The sequence below is a fragment of the Esox lucius genome, chromosome 7 (assembly GCF_011004845.1).
Source record: "Esox lucius isolate fEsoLuc1 chromosome 7, fEsoLuc1.pri, whole genome shotgun sequence".
NCBI classification, from domain to species: Eukaryota; Metazoa; Chordata; class Actinopteri; order Esociformes; family Esocidae; genus Esox; species Esox lucius.
In genome coordinates, this window is record NC_047575.1 from 6,085,524 (window position 1) to 6,113,070 (window position 27,547).

At 43.8% G+C, this 27,547-nt stretch overlaps 2 protein-coding genes across 3 annotated transcripts in view; one reads left to right on the top strand and one right to left on the bottom strand.

The window, feature by feature from the left end:
• Positions 1–14,384, top strand: part of sept4a (septin 4a) — a 28,518-nt gene extending 14,134 nt beyond the window's left edge. For both annotated transcript variants that reach the window (XM_013132160.3, XM_013132161.4), the window contains 3 exons: positions 8,725–8,887; positions 9,220–9,331; positions 13,922–14,384. In XM_013132160.3, the coding sequence (XP_012987614.2) occupies positions 8,725–8,887; positions 9,220–9,331; positions 13,922–13,990 (344 nt within the window). In that variant the 3' untranslated portion in view covers positions 13,991–14,384. The remainder of the gene's footprint in view (positions 1–8,724; positions 8,888–9,219; positions 9,332–13,921) is intronic.
• Positions 14,385–14,644: 260 nt separating this feature from the next.
• mntb (MAX network transcriptional repressor b) lies at positions 14,645–27,521 on the bottom strand. Its single transcript, XM_013132157.4, has 5 exons — positions 27,193–27,521; positions 23,263–23,842; positions 22,744–22,897; positions 18,531–18,723; positions 14,645–17,562 (listed from the first exon to the last, which is right to left on the bottom strand). The coding sequence occupies exons 1-5, from the start codon at positions 27,263–27,265 to the stop codon at positions 16,745–16,747; spliced, it is 1,818 nt and encodes a 605-aa protein (XP_012987611.3). The 5' UTR covers positions 27,266–27,521; the 3' UTR covers positions 14,645–16,744.
• Between the last annotated feature and the right edge of the window lie 26 nt (positions 27,522–27,547).

The window sequence follows — 27,547 nt, forward strand, 5'->3', positions numbered from 1 at the left end:
GGAACAATGTGTATGGCCCGGGGGGCCTATAAATAGTAGCTATGTAAAATGATTTATCGGCCTGGTTAACTTTCATGAGTAAAACTTCGAAAGAATGAAACTCTGTGATATGTTTGAGAGTAAGTTTATATTTACTGTCATAAATATTAGCGACACCCCCTCCTTTTCGGGATGCACGAGGGATATGATCACTAGTATAGCCAGGAGGAGAGGCCTCATTTAAGGCAGTGAATTCTTTAGGCTTTAGCCACGTTTCACATAAACCAATAGCATCTAGTTTATGATCAGAGATTAATTCATTTACCGCAACTGCCTTTGGAGCAAGAGATCTAATATTTAGGAGTCCCATTTTGAGATGCGAAGTGATACAATTATTTTTATTTTTGACTGAGGTGGAGGAAGGCTTTATCTTAATAAGGTTGTTTTTGTTAGCACTACCTTGTTTAACTTTTCTCAGCCTGGAACGAGTCACAGTGGCAATAGGTAAAGCTGTACTAACTACTCTGGCTATGCTATTGACAGACTCCACTATGCTAGCAGGCTGGCTAACAGCCTGCAGCCTGACCTGCACCCTATCTCATGTTAAAGCTATAGGAGTGAGACTCCTGTCAATGTTCCTAGACAAAAGAAGAGCACCACTCCAGCTAGGATGGAGTCCGTCGCTCCTCAGCAGATCAGGCCTGGCCCTATTTCTGGGAGAGTCCCAAAAAGAAGGCCAGTTATCTACAAACTCTACCTCCTGCGACGGCCAGAACTCCGTTTTCAGCCAGCGATTGAGTTGCGCAAGTCTGCTGTAGAGCTCGTCACCACCCCTAGCTGGGAGGGGGCCAGAAACAATTACTCGATGCCGACACATCTTTCTAGCTAATTTACACGCTGATGCTATGTTCTGCTTCGTAACCTCTGACTGTTTCATCCTAACATCGTTGGTGCCAACGTGGATAACAATATCTCTGTACTCTCTATACTTGCCAGTTTTAGACTTCGCTAGCACCAACCCCAGATTTGCGGCTACGTCGGTGGCTCTGCCCCCCGGTAAACAATGTACGATCGCCGGCTGATTCTTTAGTCTAATACTGCGTGTGATGGAATCGCCAATGACTAAAGTTTTCAGTTTTTCAAGTCCACCGGTAGAACATGCCTGCCGACCATTCCCCTCCGAAGACGGCTCGGGTCTTGACTCCGACTCCAGTGGGGAAAACCTGTTCAAAGTCTCAGTTGGTTTTAGCAACGATTCAGGTTTAACTGGTCGACGGCATTTCTTCCCAGTGACCAAGAGAAAGTTATTGCCCGGCTGCATGAGCTGTGCCGGGGGGCTAACAAAACTATCGTTTCTACCTGGTGGCACTGACGCAGATTTTTCTATTTCTACACTAGCATAATCCTTGCCTGGCATTTGCGTCAGAAGCCGAGCCTCTAACTCTGCTATCTTTAACTTAAGACGAACATTCTCCTCCGTGTTGTTGCTACAACAATTACAGTGAAAAGGCATTGTAATGATACTTAGCCTCGGGTGTTCAGGGGTGAGTAGTTCTGTTAATTATGTCCAAAAAGAGTCCCGGTGTAGAAAAGTTGGGTAAGAGGTCAACAGATAAATATTGCGTTGGTAAAACTCTAAAATAGAATTTTGACCAATTAGTTTATATCGAGTAAATTCGAAAAAGTTTGGCAGGTAGCCAGGTAGGTAACAGCAGGCAGGGTACAGCACGTCAACAATCCCACAATGCAGTTCGTCTCAGGAAAAACCGATCAACCAACCAACCAGTGTCTCACATTTGTGAGACACAGACCAAATGAAAAGATGCTGGAGGAGTTCTTGACGCCACCTGACAAGCATGGTGGAGGCAATGTGATGGTCTGGGGGTGCTTTGGTGCTGGTAAAGTGGGAGATTTGTATAGGGCAAAAGGGATCTTGAAGAAGGAAGTCGATCACTCCATTTTCACTTCAATTTATTGCCATGTCAACAAGTTGATAGGAATTTGTCTTGGTACAACTCTCTTTGCAATGCCATGTCATACCCTGTGGACGGCACTTGATTGGAGCCAGTTTCCTACTACAACAGGCCAATGACCCAAAACACAGCTCCACACTAGCCAAGAACGATTTAGGAAAGTAGCAGTTAGCTGGTATTTCAGATCTGGAGATGCGGAGGCCTACAGCTTATCCAGGGCCAACCTGAAAAGGGGCATCAAGATGGCTAAAAATGACCATCAACTGCAGATTGAGAAGCACTTCAATAAGAACTCCGAACCCAGATGCATGTGGCAGGGCATCCAAGCCATCACAGACTACTGGCCAAGGAACCCTACATCCACAGCCAGCGACGTCTTCTTCACCGAGTTAAACAGGTTCTATGCCTGCTTCGACAGGGACTACAAAGAGCCAGTAATTAAAGCTGAACTCCCCTGAGACACCCCCCCCCCCCTCCTCCTCCTCAGAATATCCATTGCAGATGTGTCTCTGCCGGTCCGGATGGCGTCCCCGGGCATGTGCTCAGATTATTTGATGGGCAGCTGTTGGATGTCTTTACTGACATTTTCAACCTGTCACTGGCCCAGGTGGTTGTTCCAATGTGCTTCAAGACCGCAACCATTGTACAGTGTCGAACCAGTCAACAGAGTCTAGCCTGAATTACTTACGACTTGTTACACTCACCCCCATAATCATGACGTGCTTCAAAAGACTAGTTATGGCCCACGTTAAGACCTGCCTCCCACCAACACTGCCTACCAATCGAACAGGTCTACAGTACGCCATCTCCACAGCTTTACTCTGCCCAGAGCCACCTGGACAAAACCAACACTTGTGTAAGAATGCTATTCATAGACCTTTGCACAGCATTCAACACGGTCACCCCCTCTAGGCTGGTCAACAAACTCTGTGACCTGGGGATCAGCCCCTCTCTCTGCAACTGGACTTTGGACTTCCTAACCAACAGGTTAGACAACTTCACCTCCTCCACCCTGATCATGAACACTGGTGTTCCACAAGGCTGCGTGCTAAGCCCCCCTTGTACTCCCTCTTCACCCACAACTGTGTTCCTGTACACAGTTCTTAAATGACACCACGGTGGTACATCTGATTAGTGACAATAACGAGTCAACCTACAGGGAGGATGTCAAGTGCCTGGTGCCGTGGTGCGCTGACAACAACCTGGCCCTCAATGCAAAGAAAACCAAGGAGCTCATTGTGGATTACAGGATGTCTAAAGGCTGCAGTCTCAATTCTCATCAATGGCACTGAGGTGGATCATTTGTCCAGCGTGACATTTCTGGGTGTCCACATCTCTGAGGACCTCTCCTGGACCCTTAACTTCTGGACCCCTGGTCAAAAAGGTGCAATAGCGCCTGTACTTTTTGAGGAGGCTGAAGAAGGCACGGTTGTCTTCCCAGATCCTTGTGAACTTCTACCGCTGCAAAATGGAGAGAATTTTGATGAACTGTGCCATAGTGTGGTTTGGCAGGTGCTCTGTGGCCGACTGGAAGGCACTACAACGTTGGTGAGAACTACCCAGCACATCACTGGTGCCCATCTCCTAGCCATCATGGACCTTCAGCGCAAGCAGTGTGTGTACAGGGTGTGTAGCATCATCAGAGACCCTTCATACCCATTCCACAAACTGTTTGCCCTCCTGCCATTAGGCAGGTGGTATAGGTTAGGGGTCGACCGATTATCAGCCTGGACGATAATTGGGTCTGATATTCATACATTTTACAATAATCGGAATCGTTCATTTGTCTGATATAACTGAGGATAAAATACTTTGATATTTTAATAGTTTTAAATGCGCTTTTCTGGCAGCCGCATGTCTGAAAGATTTCTGTTTGTGTTGCTCAATGTCCCGCCCGCAGAATTATCAGTTTGGTTATACATCACAAGTAAATAGCCAATCAACACTGTATATCATATTTGTGAGAGATGTGGGAAAGAAGAATGCAGAGTGATGCATGGCTGAGAGTGGTAAGAATGCTGACGTTGCTATAAACATCACAATAATCTCAACTGAAGTTGCAACAAACATTGCCCTCATTATGATCTTGTTCTATGACGCTCCACCGAAAATGCCAGAATTTATGTTTTGGTGTAGCTACTAGAAGAAACAATTGCATTCCAAAGTCTGTTTTCCAGACCCCCGTTTAATACATTGAACAATATTATGAACGCAACACGTTTTGGTTTTTGCCCCCATTTATCATGAGCTGAACTCAAAGATCTAATATCAAATATTGTTCACAAATCTGTCTAAATCTGTGTTAGTGGATGGATTTTCTCCTTTGCCAAGATAATCCATCCACCTCACAGGTGTGGCATATCAAGATGCTGATTATACAGCATGATTATTGCACAGGTGTGCCTTAGGCTGGCCACAATAAAAGGCCACTCTAAAATGTGCAAAACATGATGAATCAAACCCATCTGATACGTAAAAGTCCCTGCTAATGCTCTTTGTTGCAGTAAAAGATAGCTAACGCTAATGTTTGAGGTCATTAAGCAGTGATATTTTTGTGTAACGTTAGGGCGAATGCCACTTGATAGCGTGGTTACCCAGATAACAAAAAGTATCCGCCCCAGATCCATGCCGGATGTATTGCAACATCTGCTCTGGATGTGTGTAACTGATCCGGCCCAGGGTCTAGATGCGCAACGGGCCAATGCCGTTACAGATCTGGAATAAAGATTTAAAACAGACTTGGGCCAGCACAGGCCCAGCACAGACCCAAATCTACCATATTTATTGCCTCTATGCCAGATCGGTTTCAGTTCCAGTTTTGACTCGCTACTAATGGTGATGTGTGTTTTAAGTTAAAAAAAATATGCTAAACAGTTACAAATTAAATAGGATTAGAACTTATCATAACTGATTAATAACATTTTTTTCTGTATTGTAAAGCAATGTCATTTTCAGTAATTAAGTATAAAATCATGAAAAATAATTTAAGAATGTATAACAGAATTATAAGGATTTATCAAATGTTGGCATCCCAACATCCCCACATTCATACAATTTGAACTATGAATGTATTTTTTTGTTTTGTTTGTTTTTACATGATGGTAGCTAGGTTTAGCAAAAGAAACGTCAACTTTACTAGAAAGTGACAGAAACCTCTACAACATATTGGCATATAGATTCTCCAATCATTTAGTAAAGAAAATGTCATGTCACAGAGGAAATATTATCATATATCCCATTCATTCATTAGATGCTTGCATAAATACTGAGTGATGTAAGCTAATAATCGTTACAGGAATCGAGCCTGAAAAAAACATATTGGTCGACCCCTAGTACTGGTCTCTTTGTTCCCGCATCAGCAGGCTCAGAAACAGCTTCTTCCCGTCTGCGTTAACCCTGCTGAAATCTGTGACCCATCACTAACCATACCCACCTGCCTCTCAGGGACCTTGTTGCACTACTCTCTTGTATTACTTGTCTACCTCGGGACTCTCATTGCTGCTATCCCTGCATTTCAGTTGCACAGAATACCTTACACCTCCAACTTGCTTGATTGCACAGTCAGAATTGCCATTTGTACTGTATTTGCCTTCGTTGCACATCTGTACATTCCACTTGTAACATACACTTAATATTAGTACATTTCCTGGCCTATTCTATTTGCACTTCTGGTTAGATGCTAACTGCATTTAACTAACTGCAGTCTCCCTCGGTCTGGGGCTGCATGCAAGATCTTACCTCTTGGGGCATCAATGATCATGAGGAAGGTGAGGGATCAGCCCAGAACTACACGGCAGGACCTGGTCAATTATCTGAAGAGAGCTGGGACCACAGTCTCAAAGAAAACCATTAGTAACACACTACGCCGTCATGGATTAAAGTCCTGCAGTGCATGCAAGGTCCCCCTGCTCAAGCCAGTGCATGTCCAGGCCCGTCTGAAGTTTGCCAATGACCATCTGGATGATCCAGAGGAGGAATGGGAGAAGGTCATGTGGTCTGATGAGACAAAAATAGAGCTTTTTGGTCTAAACTCCACTTGCCGTGTTTGGAGGAAGAAGAAGGATGAGTACAACCCCAATAACACCATCCCAACCGTGAAGCATGGAGGTGGAAACATCATTCTTTGGGAATGCTTTTCTGCATAGGGGACAGCACCGTATTGAGGGGAGGATGGATGGGGCCATGTATCGCAAGATCTTGGCCAACAACCTCCTTCCCTCAGTAAGAGCATTGAAGATGGGTCGTGGCTGGGTCTTCCAGCATGACAACGACCTGAAACACACAGCCAGGGCAGAGTAGTGGTTCCGGAAGAAGCATCTCAAGGTGTAGCCAGGCCTAGCCAGTCTCCAGACCTGAACCCAATAGAAAATCTTTGGAGGGAGCTGAAAGTCTGTATTGCCCGGCGACAGCTCCGAAACCTGAAGGATCTGAAGAAGGTCTGTATGGAGGAGTACCTGCTGCAGTGTGTGCAAACCTGGTCAAAAACTACAGGAAACGTATGATCTCTGTAATTGCAAACAAAGGTTTCTGTACCAAATATTAAGTTCTGCTTTTCTGATGTATCAGATACTTATATCATGCAATAAAATGCAAATTAATTACTTAGAAATCATACAATGGGATTTTCTGGATTTTTGTTTTAGATTCCGTCACTCACAGTTGAAGTGTACCTATGATAAAAATTGCACAGACTTCTACATGCTTTGTAAGTGGGAAAACCTGCAAAATCAGCAGTGTATCAAATACTTGTTCTCCCCACTGTATATATATATATGTATGTATGTATATATATATATATACCAATCAGCCATAACTTTATGACCACTGACAGGCGAAGTGAATAACACTGATAATCTCCGACACCCAGTTCACCTTCACATCCTCTGCCTCCATCACACAGCGCACTTCCCGTTCTCCATGAACGCAGCTCACTCCCCGGTTCCCAATTACCTGAATATTGATCACCTGTTCACCCACCTGGTTCTCATTAGTTTTTCCCTATTTAGTTCAGTTTGTTGCTCCTGTTTATTTGTGAGGTATTGGTTGTGTTGCACGACATACTAAGCCGTTCTTGAGAGTTTTCTTTACTATTCACTTGCCTGTGTACCGACCAGTCTTCCTGCCTGTCTAATCTTGACCCTGTTTTGAGCCTTTGTACCTTCACTAGTCGGCTCTCCTGTGCATCGACCTTTGCCGGCCTGACAACTGCCCTTTGGAATTAAAACGACACTCTGCGTTGAGAACCACTCCACCATCTGGTTCATTGTTGTATTCTTACACTCATCACCATGGCACCAGTCAGTGGGTGGGATTTATTAGGCAGGTGAAAATTCTGTCCTCAAAGTTGATGTGTTAGAAGCAGGAAAAATGGGCAAGCTTAAGGATCTGAGCGACTTTGACAAGGGCCAAATTGTGATGGCTAGACAGCTGGGTCAGAGCATCTGCAGCCCTTGTGGGGTGTTCCCAGTCTGCAGTGGTCAGTACACATCAAAAGTGGTCCAAAGAAGGAAAAGCAACAGGGTCATGTGCGGCCAAGGCTCATTGATGCACGTGGGGAGCGAAGGCTGGCCCGTGTGGTCCGATCCAACAGACGAGCTACTGTATCTCAAATTGCTGAAAAGGTCACGCTGGTACTGATAGAAAGGTGTCAGAACACACGGACACAGTTTGTTGTGCATGGGGCTGCGTAGACGCAGACCAGTCAGGGTGCCCATGCTGACCCCTGTCCATTGCCGAAAGCGCCTACAATGGGCACGTGAGCGTCAGAACTGGACCACAGAGCAATGGAAGAAGGTGGCCTGGTGTGATGAATCACATTTCCTTTTACATCACTTGGATAGCCAGGTGCGTGTGCGCTGCTAACCTTGATAACACATGGCACCAGGATGCACTATGGGAAGGAGGCAAGCCGGCGGAGGCAGTGTGATGCTTTGGGCAATGTTCTGCTGGGAAACCTTGGGTCCTTCCATTCACATGGATGTTGCTTTGACACGTACCACCTACTTAAGCATTGTTGCAGACCATTTGCACCCTTTCATGGCAACAGTATTCACTGATGGCATTGGCCTCTTTCAGGAAGATGGTTCAGGAATGGTTTGAGGAACACAACGACAAGTTCAAGGTGTTGACTTGGCCTCCAATCTCAATCCAGTCGAGCATCTGTGGGATGTGCTGGACAAACAGGTCCGATCCATGGAGGCCCCACCTCGCAACTTACAGGACTTAAAGGATCTGCTGCTAATGTTTTGGTGCCAGAAACCACAACACACTTTCAGAGGTCTATTGGAGTCCATGCCTCGACGGGTCAGGGCTGTTTTGGCAGATAAAGGGGGACGTCCACAATATTAGGTGGTCATAATGTCATGGATGATTGGTATATATATATATATATATATATATATATATATATATATATATATATATATATATATATATATATATATATATATGAACAAAAATCAAAGTCCAAGTAAACTGAGGAAGTCCTAAAGACAAATGTTTTGTTTGCAAGTATTATGAATGGTGCACCTTCAATTACAGTCAAACCCTTAATAAATAGTGTTTACACAGTGTGTGTATAATGTTCATCCAGTTCCCAAACACTTCTAATTCTAAATAGTGAGATCATACATGCAGAAAGAGTACATATCTTACTGTTTGTTCATTTGCCCGCTGTAAAAACAGCTACTGCATCAATAGTGTGAAGCATGTTTGATTAAATCGGAGATAAATGTATTTTGGTGAAAACAAACACTAATGACTGTGTTGTCAGTGGAGAACCCAGCCCACAGCGACTTCCTGCTGCTGAGGAACATGTTGGTAAGGACCCACATGCAGGACCTGAAGGACGTCACCAGAGAGACACACTACGAGAACTACAGAGCCCAGTGTATACAAAACATGACACGGATGGTGGTGCAGGATAGGAAGCGCAGGTTGGCAACCGCAAACGCACGTACACATAAAGACTGAAATAGGGAGACACACACAGAAACACACATACTCTGAAATATAAACACTCGCACACACGTGCAAGCAAGCACTGACTTGCTGAAGTAGATCCGAACACGCAGACCACATGCTAGAATTGACAGACACACCGATGTGAGTGTGAACTAATTACACAATCGACTTTAAAGGCTGAAGATGTGAAATGGATGCATTGTGTTTGGCACGGTTATCATACGACATGTTCTGTTGCACAAGAAACCACAATTAAACCATTCCATGCTTCTGTTTACGTGTGTGGATCTGCTCTGTTTGTTAGTCTGCGTGACAAAATCCGGAGTGAAAGCGGTGTTGACTTCCCCCTGACTCCACTCCCTCTATCACCCGTCGATGGGGAGACCGAGAGGCTCATCTGGGAGAAGGACGAGGAGGTGAGGACAGCACACACACCCCATCTTTATGTATATTACTGTGGTGCATCTCAAACCTCTCCTGGGGACCCCAAGCCATATAAGATGGGTTCCTGAGCTAGGAAGCCGGAATCCACTTATGAGCTATTCATCAAGTACTTCACTGTCTGAATCAGATGAGCAAGTACGCATGCGCACGCACGCAAAACACGCTCATAACAACAAAACTGATTCAGGTTTATTCACAGATTGTAGCTAGAGTAAGATTCTTGCTATTGAGTGATGTAGTTACCAAAATAAATCTCAAGCTAACATCTGCTAACTTTCTACACTTATTGGCAGATCAACTATAACTCTTTCACTAATATAGTTACTAGTTAAACCATTAAAAAATCTCACCTGTGACCCACATCATCTTTCCTCTGTACTGCTGGTTGGAGCAACTTTTACTTTCACCTGATAAATTAATGCATGATGTTTAGATATTAGATTGCACTTAAGGTAACAATACTGTGTTCAACGTTCGTTTTGGGGCTGTCAGTCCAGTACAACTGCTTTTTCAATGGGAGCTTATGAAGATTTGGTTGAAAGTGCATCTCTAAGGCTTGAAAATAGGATACCACCTCTAAAGAAGGCAAATAATTAGTAGATAATCAGCAAATTGATTTTAGATGCAGTAACATGTTAACTAGCTAGTAAATATTGGATTCAAATGAATTTTAGCTAACCAATGTCTTATTTGTCAAGTGCACCGAATAAAATGCGTCATTCTGAACAATGAAATTATTGTGACATGGCACGTGACATTTACGTAGTATTTGAGAAATATAAAAAGTAAGAATAATAACAAAAAATACAAAATATTAATAACAATAGTGACTCCGTGTGATTCTATGGAAGCAATTAAAGTAATGTAGAATTGGGAGTATGGACAACATGAATAGAAATCTTAAATTATTATATTATTATTATAAATATAAGTATTGTAGTGACTATAAATGGATACATAAAAAAATGCTTTTGTACATGAATGTACATAGAAAATGACCAGAGCATATGAAGTGTTCATGTGATCAATAGATCAGTGTTGCTGGTTGAGGAGCCTTGTGGTCTGGGGGTAAAAACTGTTTGAGTCTGTAAGTGTATATCCTGATGCTCCGGTAACATCTACTAGACGACAGCTGAGTGAACAGACCATAGCCTGGGTGTCTGTAGTCTTTTATGATGTTCCGGGCTTTCCTAAGGCATTGTGTATGGTAGATGCCTTGCACAGAAGGGAGATGGCAGCCGATGATGCGCTCTGCTGATTTCACCACCCTCTGCAGGGCCTTGCGGTCAGCAGCGGAGCAGCTGCCGTACCAGGCAGTAATGCAGCCTGAGAGGATGCTCTCAATGGTGCACCTGAAGAAGTGGGTAAATGTTTTGCAGACATGCCCAATGTCTTGAGTATCCCCAGGAAGTATAGGCGCTTTTGGTCAGTTTTTGCCACCATGTCTGCTTGCCTGGACTAGGTGAGGTCATCTTTGATGAACACACCAAGGAACTTGAAGTTGGAGACGTCAACTCCATCGATGTGTATGGGTCGTGATCCCCCTCTGTTACTTCCTAAAGTCCATGATCATCTCTTAGCTAGCTATTCTTTGACTGACCTTTGATAATATGATTGCAAAATTTTTCTCAAAATCCAAGACCCTAAAAACCAAAATAGTCAACGCGTCATAATCCCCATAAAACCTAGTGGCAAAATGCGATACTGGTTCCTTTGGCATTTTATCGTTCATTTTTCCCATATGGGATTTTAGAATCGCTACAAATAAGGTCTGTTTTGTGTAGACTTCCACTACCTCGCCATTTTGATAACCGCTTAAATCTAATCTAAACAACGTGACACATTTCAGAACATTTGCTTCAATTACATCTACAAAAGTGTGCATACTATTTAGCAACATATAATACCCAATGTAAGGCTACAATTCCCTTGAGTAAACGTCCAAATGTAAATTGTAACCGACGCAAAGAAGCTAACGTTCGTAGACCAGCGCAATCATTCCGAATCCATGTGCTGTTGTTTTGAAATGTTTTGAACATTGTTCGATTACTTCCAAACTCTTTCTCTCTTAGCTGTCTTAGCTAATCTTTGTCTCTACCGAGCAAGTTAGTGCCAGCTATAAGGGTATGTAGCATTTACCCCGTACACGTGCTAGTTATCTTTCTGGTATTAATCAGATTTACAACTCACATTCCTCACATTTTCAGCTATTGTTTTCTGAAAAAAATGAAAATATATATTATTCAGAACAAAACTTTGTGAATTTAGTAACAAATGTAACAAAATTTCACACAACTTGTTACAATTATCTGTAATATTTGCAGATGTTTTTTATCTTTGTCTACTCAGCTATTTTAATCAGAAACAATTACACAATTATCTATGTAACGTTTCTTATCACCTATTAAAATCATGAAAATATCTCTTACCACCCTCGATATACTGCAACCGAAATAATCATAGCAACAGGATTTTTTGCAACTTTTCAAAAACAGCTCCAATGGAATATACATTCTGAAACAGACACACATGGACATGAATGTCCTTATATGTACCTATACTTCTCACTGATTCAAAGAAGAAAAAAATTAAGAGAAAGTATTTTACCAAAAATAAAATACTGCGACTGGAGTAACCATACCAACAGGAACTTTTGCTACTTTTACACATGTGATATCAGCTTTCGAAGACTTTTCCTACTTTAAAAACGTATAATTGTTCAAAGTTTGCAGTACCAAAAAAAAAGGCTAAAACTTACTTCGAAAGCATAAACGCAAGCCCCATTAACTTACTTGTAAACAACTTTACTTGTTTTTTAAATTAATTTAAGAGTTCCCTTGTGGTTTGATTTAAAACATAAAAATATGTATTGTATTTAAAAGCATGGATGACTCACTTTCATGCCCTAACAATAATATTAATATAATAATAAAGACATAAGATACAAAGCAAAGTAAACGTTGGGTGTAGGCCTGTGGGCCAAAAAGGCAATCGTTAAAATAAAAAGGTTTATTTCAGAACAAAATCAGGCTAATAATCCTCACAATACTACACAGAACCAAGAATTCTTAATATACTTGGATATTATATCAAGTGTTCATACTCCTGCAGTTTTTGTTAGCTGTTTCTCTCCACCGTAAACTGGAGAGAAGGGAAGATAAAATTATTGAAATAGAATGATTTGGGTGTATTTCATTAAATAATGGGTTTTCAATTAAATAATGGGTTTGGTACATTACCAGAAACATTACATTGCAATCTGGTGACTTACAAAATAGGTGTGTAAAGTCACAATAAACTGATCCTACCATGCTCATAATTCTTACTAGGTAAGTGAAATGACACTTAATAATATTTAAAATAAAAATCATGCATCTATTGAAATCAAAAGGAAATGAAGCATTGTGCATATTAAGTGTGTTAGCAGGTGCTCTCACCGTGTTACAGCAGTCTATTCATATTTTTCAAGTTTTTTGGAAGAGTAACAAAACACCCCAAACAGTATGAAAATTAATCCATGAGTCTGTTCTAAAGAAATAAATTGAACAGGTTTATTACAGGACTGGTCACGAGGAGCATAGCACAAGTTAATAACAGGCCATAGACCGTTGTGATGAGCATTAGTTCAAATAAATAAATAATTATTAAAACAACATTCAAAATTGGCAACCTAATTATTTACGAACAGCATATTTAAGCTATTTAAATGTAGTTTTAACTTATTTTCATTTCCAGATATCCACTGTTGCTTTCTAATTGTATTCAACATCCACATTGTTAACTTTTTCATTATGCACACTGTAACAATGTCATTCTTTCTTTTTGTAATCAGGCATTTTGTCGGGCCTGGGCACGGGCCTGATATGAGTGGGCATGGGTCAGACCGAGCTTGAATTTTCAGGCGTGATGACTAATAGGGGGTCATATTTTTTTGTCACGTTGCTAACCAGTTAGCTGAAAATGTCAATATGTTTCCGATTTCAATACAGAAACACTAGTGAACAGTAGTTAACATTTATAGGTCACCAATAATCAGACATAAGCAGTCACTTAGGGCCCCCAACCCCCAGGGGGCCTCAAACCACTAGGCAGCCTTCAACCACTAGAGAGCCCCCGCTACATACAAAAGACATTGCCAATAATCTCAAAACATGGGCGGCTTGATAAAACGATTACCATCATCTCAACCAAGATTTCTTTCCCAGCAGTCTGGTACAAACCTGCTTCCCTACCTATCCAGTCAGGAGGAGGGACCAGATTGTGAAATGGAAAACAATGAATATGTTAATATTATTCACATTTATGGGCAGGGACATGTCTCTTCTGTCCCACTCTAAATCTACACCATTGATCGTGTTGCCTACGATTAGAGTGATATTATTCATATCATAAAAACAACACATTAACACACTCCTTCCTCAAACCTATCCCTCTCTGTCTTTCATGTCTCCATTTTTACCTGCTGTCCCTAATTTCTCCTTCCTTATAACCTGTCTCTCTCACACACTTGCTTCTCTCCATTCTCACATTTCTTCCCCTCTCTCTGACACTTAACGGTGTAGTTGAGGAGAATGCAGGAGGTGTTGGAGAGGATCCAAGAACAGATGCGACACGGACAGAAACCAGATTGATTTACTACCCACAATCCTCTTGGGCCTCCGTAAGGAAACCTGGGAAAGGAGGGGAGAAAGTAAGGAAACATGACACCTCAAACCAGTCACTTAATTTCTGGGCATCAGCTTTTCAGGGTCTCCATGGAGATGAGAAGGCCAGACAGGAATTCTCTGGAATTTGAAACTGTTCTGTTCTAACCCCCTTGTTTATTTGGTGGAAGGTAGTTCAGTGGTTAAAGTATTGGTTCCTGAAACCCAAAAGATGCTGGTTCATATTCTCTTGAACAAGCACTGCAGTTGACCTGGGCACTTAACCATAATTGCTTCATTAAATCAGTTTGAATAAGAGTATCTGTAATTGTAAAAATTTACCCGAACCTAGTACCCTGAATAAAGAAATCTTTCTGTTTTACTAGTCTAGTCTTTATTCCTTACCGAACTGAATATATTTGTGTGCTTGTTCACACTTTACTAATGATTGGGGTATTCGAAAAAGGATGGTAAAATGTGGGTCTGTCTTCAGCCGAATAGTTTAAAAGAAGAGAAAAAACTACATTCTCATTGTGCAAAAGTGACACCAACATGTCAAAAGACAATTGCATTTAGGTAATTCCGAAATTACATTTTGACCATTGAAATTCCAGAAAGAATGAAACAACACAAAGAGGGTTGTAAATGTAATAAGATTTATTAAGAATCTTAAGTATTATTTTTGTCATTCATTTTCATTGTCATTTTCTCCTCAATAGTTCATATAGTACTGTTATTATCTTAAACTTAGTGGACAGTTAGATCTAAAAGGCAGCCCAAAATGCACAGGCAATATATAACTTAAACTTTCTCCATAGGGAAAACATCTGTGTTTTATATGTATATAATATCATTGTAGCATGAGGTCTATGATCCTGCCCACATCATACAATATTGTTCATGGTCCCGGAAAGAAACATACAAGAAAACAACGGAAACTCAACAGCAATCTACATGCAAAACCAAGCAAGGGTAAAACTACAAAATACACAAATATATGCAAAAACATGCATACAATCACACGTATACAAAAATGCATCCATACATACACATATTAGAAAAGTCTAACTGAACATCGGACATCAGAGTGTGATAAAGATGTGTTTGTACCCTGCCGACCTCTCAGCAGCCTGTCACACAACGCACAAACGCAAACCTGGAACACAGAAGGACGTCATATGCACTGCTTTTTTTTTGCTCGCGCTCAGATCTTTAGGTGTAGGTTTACGTACATTGAGGTTGTCACAGTTCTATGTCATTAATGGTATGGCCACATCACATGACCCAGATTTGAATGTTTATTAAAAGAAATGTAAAAAACAAAATTGACAATGGAGCTAGGTAATTGGATATACAAAGGGAAAAGGGGCAGTTTGATGTAAAAATCTTCAAATTAAGGTGAAAACTCCGGTCACGTAACATGTCATGTGACATACCTGCCCAGAAGACAGTACAGGCAGCAGTTATAACTGATTAAACACACATATCCCACAAATTCCTTCATACAAAACAGACACGCACGCACCAGTCAAAATGCTACAACAAAAATAGAACCATGCACCAGGTACAGTGGGTTTAACCTCCACGGTGTCAAATATAAAAACGCACAGAAACACAGCCACAGCCGAAACAAGTAGAACAATACGAGATTGCTCACGTACACATCTGATGACTCAAACAATCAATCTGACAAACCTAGGCTGGCTAAGAGGGGTATAGTGCTTTCTTTTCTCTTGCTCGCACAATAATTAAATACCTTTCTGACGGCCACTCAAACACACGTAGACAAATATAGGAGTGCTTTCTTTTCTTTTGCCATACACTCTCTTGCAAAAACACACGCACACAGCAGGTACGCTATGGGGTCCAGCCACCAGGGCCGATCTCTAGTTTTAACACCAGGATAAGGTTCTTCGTGGCTATGATGGGAGAGGGCCAGCAGGGGGGGGTGTTGGGCAGGGGATGAGAGAACACCTTTCCCTTTTCTCTGTCTCCCCGTCCTTATCTACGCTGTTGTTAGTACTGTTTTATGAATGAAGGAACGATGGAACAGGTAAGACTTCTGAGGCCTGTGTGAATTTTCAGCTTGTGTTAGTGCATCTGAAGAGATGAGTAAGGAGAGAGGGAGAGGAAAGAACGAAGATAAGACTCTAGTCTTTGCAGCAGAAAACACCACGGTCCGTCACCAATGGCCTGCTGGGATTGACGATGCGAGAGGCTGATACACAGGTCTCGGCTCAGCCGGTTAGGACTACGAGCGGAGCTGACTCTAGACCTGTGTCTGCAGGAAACTTCCACCCAGAGCAGATTCTGTCTGGAGCGGGATGTCCTCCAGAATCATTTCAGGAGTCCAGGATAGGACCTTTAATGGTTGTAGCCCCTTTAATGACTGTAAGTCAGCCACCCCCCCCTCCTTTTTCCAATTCAGTGCAGTCAATTTGACCAGGGCTCATGGTAGTGCAATGAATCGGTAACAGAGAGACGTTTGGGTGCTAACTCAGACATGAGTTGACGTGTGGGTGGAATGTTTGGATGGTGTCCCGAATCCTGTGGTGTCAGAGCCCACCGGGGCGATGCAGTCCTCTTATTTCTAGTCTCTGCCCACGTCTCGTTCACGTTGTGAGTCCTGATGCTTTGGCGCTCACTCTCCTTTTTCTTCCTCGGTCTCTCGCTCTCCCTCACTCCCGCACTCTCCTTTTTTTCAACAATGCTTTAGGTTTTCTCTCTCTCTGCACCTCCCCCTCAAGCAAGTTTGAGTGTGCTAACAGGGAAGGGTGGGACGGTCACCATGGTGACTGGGTTGAGGACAGTGGTTTGGCCCACCAGCTGTGGATGGTGGTGGTTATGGTGGTGGTGGTGGGCCAGTACGGTTGTGGGCTTCCCCAGGGACGAGCCTCCCTGGCTGGGCATTGCTGCCCCGTTTACCGGGGGCCCATTAGCGCTGGCATGGCTCGCCTGGACGTGGTGGAGGTTGCCCTGGTGGGGTAGGGTGTGGTGGGTGAAAGTGTGGGTGATGTGCCCCACCACCGTGGGTTGGGAGACTGTCACTCCCTGGGGGTACATGTGGGGGGGCAGCGGGCCGCCCAGGTGGGCCACAGGGTGCACAGTGATGTGTCCAATGGGCTGGGCCGTGATTGTCTGGTGGGCGGTGGCAGCTGTGATTGGCTGAGGAGTGGAGGAGGTGGGACCCGGGGAAGGTGCAATGTGTGCCAGGTGTTTGTGACTGGCAGGGAGCACGTGATTGACTGCCTGGATGACGGAGGTGTGGGAGACAGCGGCATGGGCAATCACCGTTGGCGAGACTTGGACGGCTGGATGGGGGTGCGGGTGAGAGGGGTGGGGAGGGGGGGCGGGTGCAATGGCCTGGGGGGGAGGGGGGCCCGATGGGGAGGGGCTGGTCAGGACCCCAGAAGACTGGGGGAGGGACTTGTGTGTGACAGACAGGTGAGGGCTGAGGAGTGACTGGGTCTGCAGGATAGGAGGTGGGGGTTTGGGGAGGGAGGAGGGCGGAGGAAGGGAGAGGTCTTCGTCAATGTCCTGGTCAAAGTTATCTTCCCCTTCTAAAACAGAGAGACAAAAGAAACAAGGAAGAGAGGAGAAAATAGAATGTATTATTGGTGAATGTAACAACACAATACAAACTGGATAATATGTAGACATCTGTGTGTGCACGCGAGTGTAAATGCTGTTCTCTACAAATTATGAGGTAAGCGCTCTTATCGCATGCACCCCCTGAATTTACTATAAGGTAACACCTTTTAAGGCCAACGAGGGGTCAAGCTGAACTGGAACGTCGTCTTGCAAATGTTATCACGACTCACGGCTCAAACTCTGATCCTTTTCATACTCTGACTCGATTGGAAGGTCTCAGATTTTGTACTGTGGAATATTTTGACCATGCTATCTTCTATTGCCCTTGTCAGATGCACTAAGAGAGTTATTTGGGACTTGTATTTGGGTTTTTGTCTATAACCCAGCTCCCTGCAGCAGGGAATGTGGTTGGACCCGTTGCTGCTCTGTCGACGTATGATAAGGAGAAGACCTAAATCAGAGCATGAGGGGAGAGCCAACCTTCAGAGGACTTGGGACATAATATTAGAACATTTTACTATCTTGGATTGAAAATCCATCCCCACCAGGATAGTAAAATAAGTATAATTCAATCTTGTGGGGACCTTTGGCCAATCCCCATGAGGGGAAAAATCCCAGTTATGATTGACAATTAGGGTTAAGTTTAGAGTCAATGTTTGGGGTTTCAGTAAGATTTGGGGTTATAATTGGATTTCAGAGAAAAGTGGTAACAGACTTGGCTTATACACCCCCTCTTCCCACTGGGGTTCTCAGCCTCTGCCTCACACCTATATGTATCCTCTCATCAGTTCAGAAGTGTCTCAGTAGTGTCATAAGATACCTTGAAGGAAAAAAGTATGTGTTTTGAGAGTTACAGAAATTAAGATTTTGAATGTGAATAATGGTTTAGGACCACACAAGGAGAGAAAGTAAAATGTATGTATATGTGCAACAGTACCTGAAGCAGTAGAAGTAGAAGCCTGATCATCCTCTGGCTGGACAGTCTGTCTGAGGAGCCTATCTATCTCCATTACGTCCATACACTGACTCAGCTCATTCTTCAGCTCAGCCAGTCTCTGCTGGGTGGAGATTTTCTCTCTTGCTAGACGCTCCATTTCGTGCTCATACTCCTTCTCCTTACGCTTTAAAGTCTGGAGGAGACATACAGAGTCTGAGAGTAGGACAAAACCAAACACACACATATCTCATGGTCATACTTCTCACACTTCAGAGTCTGGAGCACTGTGAGACAGACATCCACCTGTGGTTGCCGCAGGAAACCATCTCAGGAAACCGTTTTGTTTGACATCACTAACCCTACAACAAAGCATCTGCAAGATATCATTTTGAGGCTATTGATGTTACATTTCTTTAGAAGGTAATCGTTCTGGGGGTCCATATAAAATATATGACTGAGTACAAAAAAGTGAAGAATACAAATAATATGGTTAAACTACATTAATTAATAACTATATAACAAAATAGGGGCAGCACCCTGAGAAACTAAAATATTTAGACAAGCTCTGGACTACTGCACCTTTTTTTATCCTTTCCAAAAAAGGTGAAAAGGAAAGTTTTGAGTGATAAATTTTTTAAATTTGCAGTGGTCTCAATTCTTTCCGGAGCTGTATATGTGTACACACACACGGCCAACTTCTTCCATTGCTCCAGGGTCCAGTTCTGATGCCCACGTGCCCATTGTAGGTGCTTTCGGCAGGGGTCAGCACGGGCACCCTGACTGGTCTGTGTCTACGCAGTACAATGTACTGTTTGTTCTGACACCTTTCTATCAGTACCAGCATGAACTTTTTCAGCAATTTGAGCTAGAGAAGCTCGTCTGTTGGATCAGACGACATGGGCCAGCCTTCGCTCCCCACATGCATCAATGAGCCTTGGTCGCCCATGACCCTGTCGCCAGTTCACCAATTTTCCTTCCTTGGACCACTTTTGATAGGTACTGACCACTGCAGACCAGAAACACCCAACAAAGGGCTGCTCTAACCCAGTCATCTAGCCATCTCAATTTGGCCAATGTCAAAGTCCCTCAGATCTTTACACTTGCCCATTTTTCCTGCATCTAACACATCAACTTTGAGGACAGAATGTTCACTTGCTGCCTAATATATCCCACCCACTGACAGGTGGATAAAAAGATTATCAGTGTTATTCACTTCACCTGTCAGTGGTCATAATGTTATGGCTGATCGGTGTAGATTGTTATAGAGTGCCACAAATTACTTATATTATAGTTGCTTGTACATAATGTTCCAATCATCGACATGGTTCTTTGTTGAGCTTAACCCAAGGTGTTGGAATCATAAGGACAGATTTCCACGGGTCTAACGTCCATATCTAGGGTTTATAGGCCCAAGTCTTTTCTTCTCATTGGGGTCCTTTAGTGTTGGTTTCTTTGCAGCAATTCCACCAGAAAGGCCAGATTCATGCAGGTTCCTCTGAAAAGTTGATGTTGAGATGTCTGTTACTTGGACTCTGTGAAGCATTTATTGGGGCTGCAATCTGAGGTGCAGTTAACTGCTGATTTCTGAGGCTGTTAACTATGGTGAACTTATACTCTGCAGTAGATTTAACTCGGGCTCATCCTTTCTTGTAGCAGTACTCATGGGAGACAGTTTCATCATAGTGCTTGATGTTTTTTGCAACAGCACTGAACAAGTTTGCGGATTAAATTACCTTTGTTTGTTTCAAACTTTTTGGTTACTACATGATTCTATGTGTGTTGTTTCTTTGTTATGATGTCTTCACTATTATTCAGCAAGGTGGAAAATTGTAAAACTGAAGAAATACTCTTGAATGAGTAGGAGTCCAAACCTTTGCCTGATACTGTAGAAGTTGTAATGTGACTGAACTAAAATGGTTTGCGACAGGATACTGCTGATCGTCTCTATTAATAGATCACCTATGTTCAGCCTAGAAGGTTGTTGCGGTAAATGAACTACATGCGATGACACACAAGTGGTTCTGCAGTGGTTGAGTATTTTGAGAATATTGTGGTAATCAGACAAAAACATTAAATCGATAGTATATTTTCTAATGTCATTTTTTTTAAATGACACTTCGGAATGTTTTGGTTCAATGTAAAGTTTTTTGAGAATTGCCCTTGTTGTCGCAACACGTATCATATTAAACAACATTTGAAAGGTATACACACACCATGTCCTTGCGCAATATATCACACGAAAAACCGACACCACGGAAACTAATCACAGCAGCCCAATACCAAACCAACCTAGTGTGTGTGTCATGTCATACCACTCCACGACAGACAGAAGCTCTGCAGATTACGTGAAAAGTGGACAGCAGAACAGTCATTAGAGAGGGGGGGCTAGGGAAGGAGGGAGGGAGGGAGGAAGAGAAGGGTGCGGGAGACTCAGACAAATGGTCATCTGACCTAGTTACTGAGTGGTGTGCTCTGCTGACAGAGAGGCTTGAAATAAAACCCAGACACACACTCACAAAGTTGAAAAACTGTACACATATTACAACTGAGAGGGAGAGAGTGAGGAAGAAATGACAGAATGGAGAGAAAGATCTAGAAATTTGAGGATAGAATAAAAAGGTCACAAGACACTGGCAAAAACAGGGACTAGAGCAGAATAGAGGAAGTTAATACGAAATGGAGAGAAGACTAAAGAGAGAGCTGAAAATGGGAGAGAGAGAGAGAGAGGGCTGGGACATCACATGATCCTACTACCGGCTACTTAGTTCAGTGAGCCAAGCTGTTTACTCTCAGCGGAGCACGTGACAAGAGTCCACACGCTAGGCCAGTTTCTCTCCCCACCTCCAAATACACTACGCTTACTGCTACCGTTTGCCATTGATCCCATTGAGTGGTGTTAAGTTGGCTTCTGCCTTTTATCGTGCTCTACTTGTGTTTATTCATTAGCACTCCTTGTCTCTAACACAACAGACTGGGTCCCCCAACAAATCACCACGGCAACAGCTGCCGCCCATCACCGTTACTGTGGCAACCACATCCACGAGGGTTCCTGCAGTAGAGTGGGTGCGTGACGGTAGGTGACGAGGGATCTGATTGGGCAGTGTAAAAGGTGTACATCCATCTAAAGGAGTTGCGTTGTTAGCTGTTCTCCCGCCTACTGCTCTAGCTCTCCCCCTCTCCTCCTCCATTTCTCCTTCCATCCCCCCGCTTCGATATATCTCACACCCCTTTTCTCCCTAGACACCCAACCCCCACGCCTCTTGCCATGACAGAGGATTCCTGTCGACAGCCTGCCCTTCCTAAAGTCCTAGTCTCAACGACCGGCGTGCCTCTGGAGATGCTGTCCACGAAACAAACCACAGTGTCTGTCTTTGTAAAAGGCTTGGCCGTCATCGTTGTCATGTTCTCAACTGTCCCCCTGTTAATAGGAGAAATGTGCGTGGGGTGTGTTCCAAATCATGCTAACTTTATGCAGAATCCCACACACACACACACACACACACACACACATTTAAGGACATCATGCCGTGTGCTGACCAATGTTCATCTGGTCTCTATGGTTACAAAGCATTCTAAAGGGCAGAGACGGGAGGTGGAACAGAGGGAGATGTTAGGAGGAAATGACAGACGTAAGAAAGGAAGTGAACATGTGAGAAAAGACAGACAAAAGCATATAGAGAATGATAGAAACAGAGGAGTATAAGGAGGCGTAGGTAGAGACAGCCTCCCTCCTCTCCAGCCCCCCTTCACTCCCGCGGAGACGGCGGTCTTCTCCAATGCTCCTCTGAGCATGTGCAAAGGGCAGAGCCAGCGGGAGAGCAGCATGTGCTTCTCAGGCTGCTTCGAGGAAGAGGGCAAAGGGAAGATAGAGGCGGAGCCAAGCGGGGGAGGAAGGGGTGACGTCATCGAGCTTGCGTTAGCCATGTGCTCTGAGCTCACGTGGCCCAGCACCCAGCGAAAGAGTAGAATGGAGAGAACAAGGAGATGGTAGCGTAACTAGGCAATAAACGCTGCATTTTTCTCTCATTTTGGTTGTTCCTTTTGCAGTGTGTGCTGTAATTTTTTGTCATTCTAATGCTTTTTTCCTATGATTTATATTTGGGAGCAAGTAAAAAGAATGGGAAATAGGAAAACATAAAAATGCAGCAACCCAAAATTAGACACATAAAATCCATCACACATAGACAAACACACACACACACACACAGCATACCTGTATGTAACGCAGGGCGCTGCGTAGAACACTGAGGTTAGAGGTCTTTTTCTCATCTACATTTGGAACATTCTTCTTCAGTGTATCAAAACATTCCTTCAGATGAGCTCTTCGGTTTTTCTCGAGTTTGTTGTGGACCTCTCTGGTCCCAGCACTGTAAAACACGGATTACAACATCTGTATAAAAAACTGACTTCACTACCAACCTTGCAGATTGTACTATGCGTCACAAACTCACACTGAGCTGAATGTTCTCATCTTTGAACAGTGTTTCACAGTTGATTGGCTGATTTACAAATCAACTAGCATCCTAGATAAATACTGATTATTATGCCAAATCCACCCCTAAGCTCAACACCCTACGCACTAATGAAGATCTGAGAGATTTTACCAGTTTATGTAAAACGGTAACAGCTCAACATTGACATCTGATAGGCTAGGTGTAATATAAACCCAATCAAATCCTCTCAGATCTCCAGAAGTGTCTGATTTCGGATTTGACCTCCCGCTCTTTCTCACCCTCCAGGTCGCCTTTTTCCATCCAAGCTTCTCATGTCATCCATGATGGTTCCATTTGGGCGTGGCTGAGCAGGCATTGCTTGTTGTGGGAGCAGGGCATGCTGGGCCATGGCGGTGGTAATAATGGAGGTTGGGTATGGAATCTGAATTGGAGGTTGCAATTGGCTTGGGCTTCCACTCATCTGTGAGGTCACCGAGTTAGGTTCTGCTTTCACCTGGGCTATCAGTTGGTGTTGGATTGGCTGCTGCTGCTGAGAAGGGGAGGAGGCTCCCTTTATCACCTGGGAACCTCCGAGGTGAAGTGAGGTTGCTGTGGCAGTGATCGGCGAGGTGACAGGGAGATGCGGTACCGAGGGTGTAGCCGTGACAACAGGTACCATGGGGATGACAGCGATGGATACAGGGGGAGGGGGGAGAGTGGGTGGAGAAAGGGGCTGCTGCTGAAGACCCTGTGATGACTCATTCCCCAAGGTGACACGGCTGAATCTGATTGGCTGGTCTGAACACGTCAGGACCTCTTGTCGTCTGGAGTCCACCTCCCGACTGTGAAGCTCTGCCTTTTCCCTGCGATGTTCCTGCTCTGTGGAAGAGGGAAGAGAATGACAGAAAGATATGATGGTCACAAATGTTGGGACATAATGGAGATCTCGTAAAATGGTACAAAAATGTTTCACAGACAGAAAACTCAGGTGAAGTGTTGAACACACAAAGCGAACCCCCCCACTCACACACACACACACAGACACATGATGTCATCTTACAGGTAGACAGACTGATGGGGAGTAACGATAGCGTCTGTCTGAAACTCTGCAATTGCTGTCTTATTGGCTGGAGGGTCTGTAATGTGATTGGGCAATTCAGTCGTCAAGGAGGGGCGGGAGCTCGCAGCAAAGGCCAACGGTGTCCAGAGAGTCCTTGGTCTAGGCCTGTGATACGCTGGTAGGCTGATGGGGCAGGGCCTGAGGAGATTGTAATGGGTCTACACGGCTGTGTCAGAAACAGAAGAGGAAGCAACACCAGGTTTTCCCCACGGTAACACACAGAGACTCGTAAACGTATTCACCACCCTTGGACTATTCCACATTTTATTGTGCTACAACATGAAATCATGTTAAAGTGGGAAAAACCTACAACAGGTGTTTTGCTTGATTTCAGGTTAAATACACCTGTCTCTGTGATGTCCCCTGGTTGGTTTGTACAATTCCTAACACTAAGTACATCATGATGATGTAGGAACATTCAAAGAAAAATCCAGAATAGGTTCTTCACAAGCAACAAACAGGGGCAGGATATTTAAAAAAAATCCAAAACATTGAATATTCCCTGGAGCACATTTATGTCCATTATTAAGACAGAGAGAATATGGAAAAACTGGGAATCTGTCTAGAATAGGGCATCCTCAAAAACAGAGTAACCGGGCGAGAATGGTAAGTCATGGAGGCCACCAAGTGGCCTATGGCGACTCTAAAGGGGTTACAGTCTTCCATGGCTGAGCTGGGAGACACTGCATACTGAAACAATAGCCTGGGTGCTTTACAAAAGCAGCCTTCATGGGAGAGTGGCAAAAAGAAAAAACCCACATCAAATGTCGGCTGGAGTTTGCCAGAAAGTGTGTGGGAGACTCTGAGACAAAGTGAAAGAAGATTCTTTGGTCTGATGGGACCAAAATAGAACTAACCATTATGTTGCCTAACACCGCACATCAACATGAGAAAACCATCCCTAACACCAATGTTTCCTTGTGCAGGGCAATGTCCCATTCTTTGCCATGGTGCATCAGGATTTTAGCTTCAGATGTATGAGTCAACACCACTTCCAGCAGCATTCAGTTCTCCCATTTGGGGAACAGCATTGCAGACACTGCTTAGCAGCAGAGGTAAAAAAGCATTTAGTTGCACTGTGCTAAGACAATATTCTAGTCTGAAAAGTCTTATTTGCTGATAAGATTTGCGTCGCAATGATCCCCATTCTGTAAGTAGCGTGTATGTATGTATGCATGTATTGCCATCCAATTCTGTGATTTAACTGACTCGATGTTCCAAACATATCGCTCACATGCAAACACACATACACTAGGAGTTCAAATATATTCAGATCAATACACATTGTGTATACCCTCACATTTCTAACCTAACTGTGGGTTTCTAGTTGCTGACAGACACACCCTTCCTCATGTAGGGGCAAGAACACCTGTCCCTGACACACACACAAAACACACATACACACACTGTAGGCTTCCTATTACAGATGGAGACTACCCGGGATGGGCAATCCCCTTCACAAAACAAATCACTGCACTGTTGAAGAATTGAGAAATCAATGTGGGCACCCCCAAGAATTAATGTAATTATTTGTGTAATTATTTCCCTAACCACACGTGCACATGCGCGCACACACACACACAAACACACACACACAAAGAAAGAGGTTCCTAGACCAGGAGTAAAGTCCATGCTGTCCATAATTTAATGACGTTATAACTAGGCCAGCTACCTGTAAACCAGCAGGGGAGAGGCAGCGAAGGAAGAGAGGGCTACCACTGCATTGCAACAGCCTTCAGTTTGCAAGGTCCCACTGTTCCTTGAGATTATTATAAAAGAGACAGCGTGGGTGGGGTAACCAAACAGCACAGTTTTCCCTGAGAATCCCTGCGCTTTAACTTCCACTTTAAAAAGGTTCAGCACCGAAAACATGAAAACGAAAATCACATTATTCACATTAATCCTGCATTGATATGGAGAAAGAGAGGTGATAAAAAAAACTCGCAAGTGGGGGTTGTCCAACTACCCTGCCCCTCTCGCCCCGACCACCACCACTGTGACCCGCGCACCAGTCACTGGGCTGGGTGGGAGGGAGGGGTCTGGAAAGGAATGAAGGGCGATTCAGGCGCACGTGGTCGTCGTGGGCGGGTCCTCATAGGCACGCGGTCTGTATGTGCCACTAGGGGGGTGTGGATCAACTGACACGTCACCATAGTGAAACAAAAACCCTTCTTCCCGGTATGTGGCGATAATTATGAACCATCGATTAAATACATCCAGTGAATAACCACTTCAAACCGACACCCATGCCGTATTTAACGCTTCGAATCCACGACTCTGTCGTATTTAGAGAGTTACAGCAGACGGGGGAGTAGGGTTGTGAGTGTGTCCCGCCCCAGAGTGTCATAAGATAGCTGATCAATGTCAGAGCATTATGTAAAAGCTAGAGCCTGCCTACTCAGGTTCTTCAGCTGCCTGCCACCGCCCTAACGACGACAAACAGTAGTGTTGTACAAAGACCTGCAATCACTATTATTGCAAAAAACGCTTAAAATAACCTTCCTACCCTTTCAGCTGAATACATGTTTATAATTGTAAAGAGCGTAAAATAATAAATCATAGCTGTGTTAATGTAACGCAGTAATGTATCGTCGTAACAAGAGGGTGATCCATATTTGTAACAGCGTAACAAGAAAACACTGGATACTTTAGCAAACCCGAAACATACCGAAATGTTCTGTAGTGCAGAGCGCGCAACAATGTCAGTCGAACGAAAGCGTAAGCCACTGACAGAGCGCGCATAGTAGTAACTGCAACAGCAATGCTATATATAGCAGGGATTTAACCCGGAAACCTAGGTGGAAAAATACCTCCTGCTCCCGTATTGAAGCAGGTAGGCTTATAAATAAAAGCAATGAACAAACTAGATGGTCGAGCAGGCTATGTTCATAAATCACCGATAAGGGTTAAATGAATGGGCTATTTAAACTATGTTTCGCGCAGGATCTAGGCTGATTAGCGGGAATCCGAATACATGGCTGTTCGGGATTAATGTAGGTGTGGACCAAAACCGACGAAGCCAAATTACAGCCTACTATTAAAGCTTATCAAATATTTGATCTCTTCCACGGTGCCCCCACCGGTTCCCACCTGGGTACCCCCGCCTTACCACGTGTGATCTGTTGTTGCTGGGCTTGCCATTCCAGATATCTGGCCGCCTCCAGAAGAGTATCGATGCTCATCGCGCGCGCCCCTCAAGGTAGGCTACCCGGTCGCCCGGGACAGAAGAAAAAAAGCGCAGTCGAGGTCCCCCTGGGAGCACTGTCTAGAGCGCAGCTGACCCGAACACGCACTTTGTATATTGCTCTCTTCCTCTCCTCGTAAAGGAAAAGAGCCAAATTATATTCCTTGGATAAATTCTCTCACATACGTAAAAGAGGGATTGCTACAAGATGGCGATGCGAGCTGGGGAATACACAACAAGGCGAACAGCATACCAGTCAGGGCCCGCCTACACGCTTGTA

Bases quoted from the DNA above. Each gene is read 5' to 3' on its own strand.
- mntb (XM_013132157.4), bottom strand. From the start codon at position 27,265: ATGAGCATCGATACTCTTCTGGAGGCGGCCAGATATCTGGAATGGCAA. The intron at 22,898-23,262 runs GTGAGAAAGAGC...CGTGTTTTACAG, and splicing joins GGAAAAAGGCGACCTGGAGG to TGCTGGGACCAGAGAGGTCC. The intron at 18,724-22,743 runs GTATGCTGTGTG...TGTCTCCTCCAG, and splicing joins GCGCCCTGCGTTACATACAG to ACTTTAAAGCGTAAGGAGAA.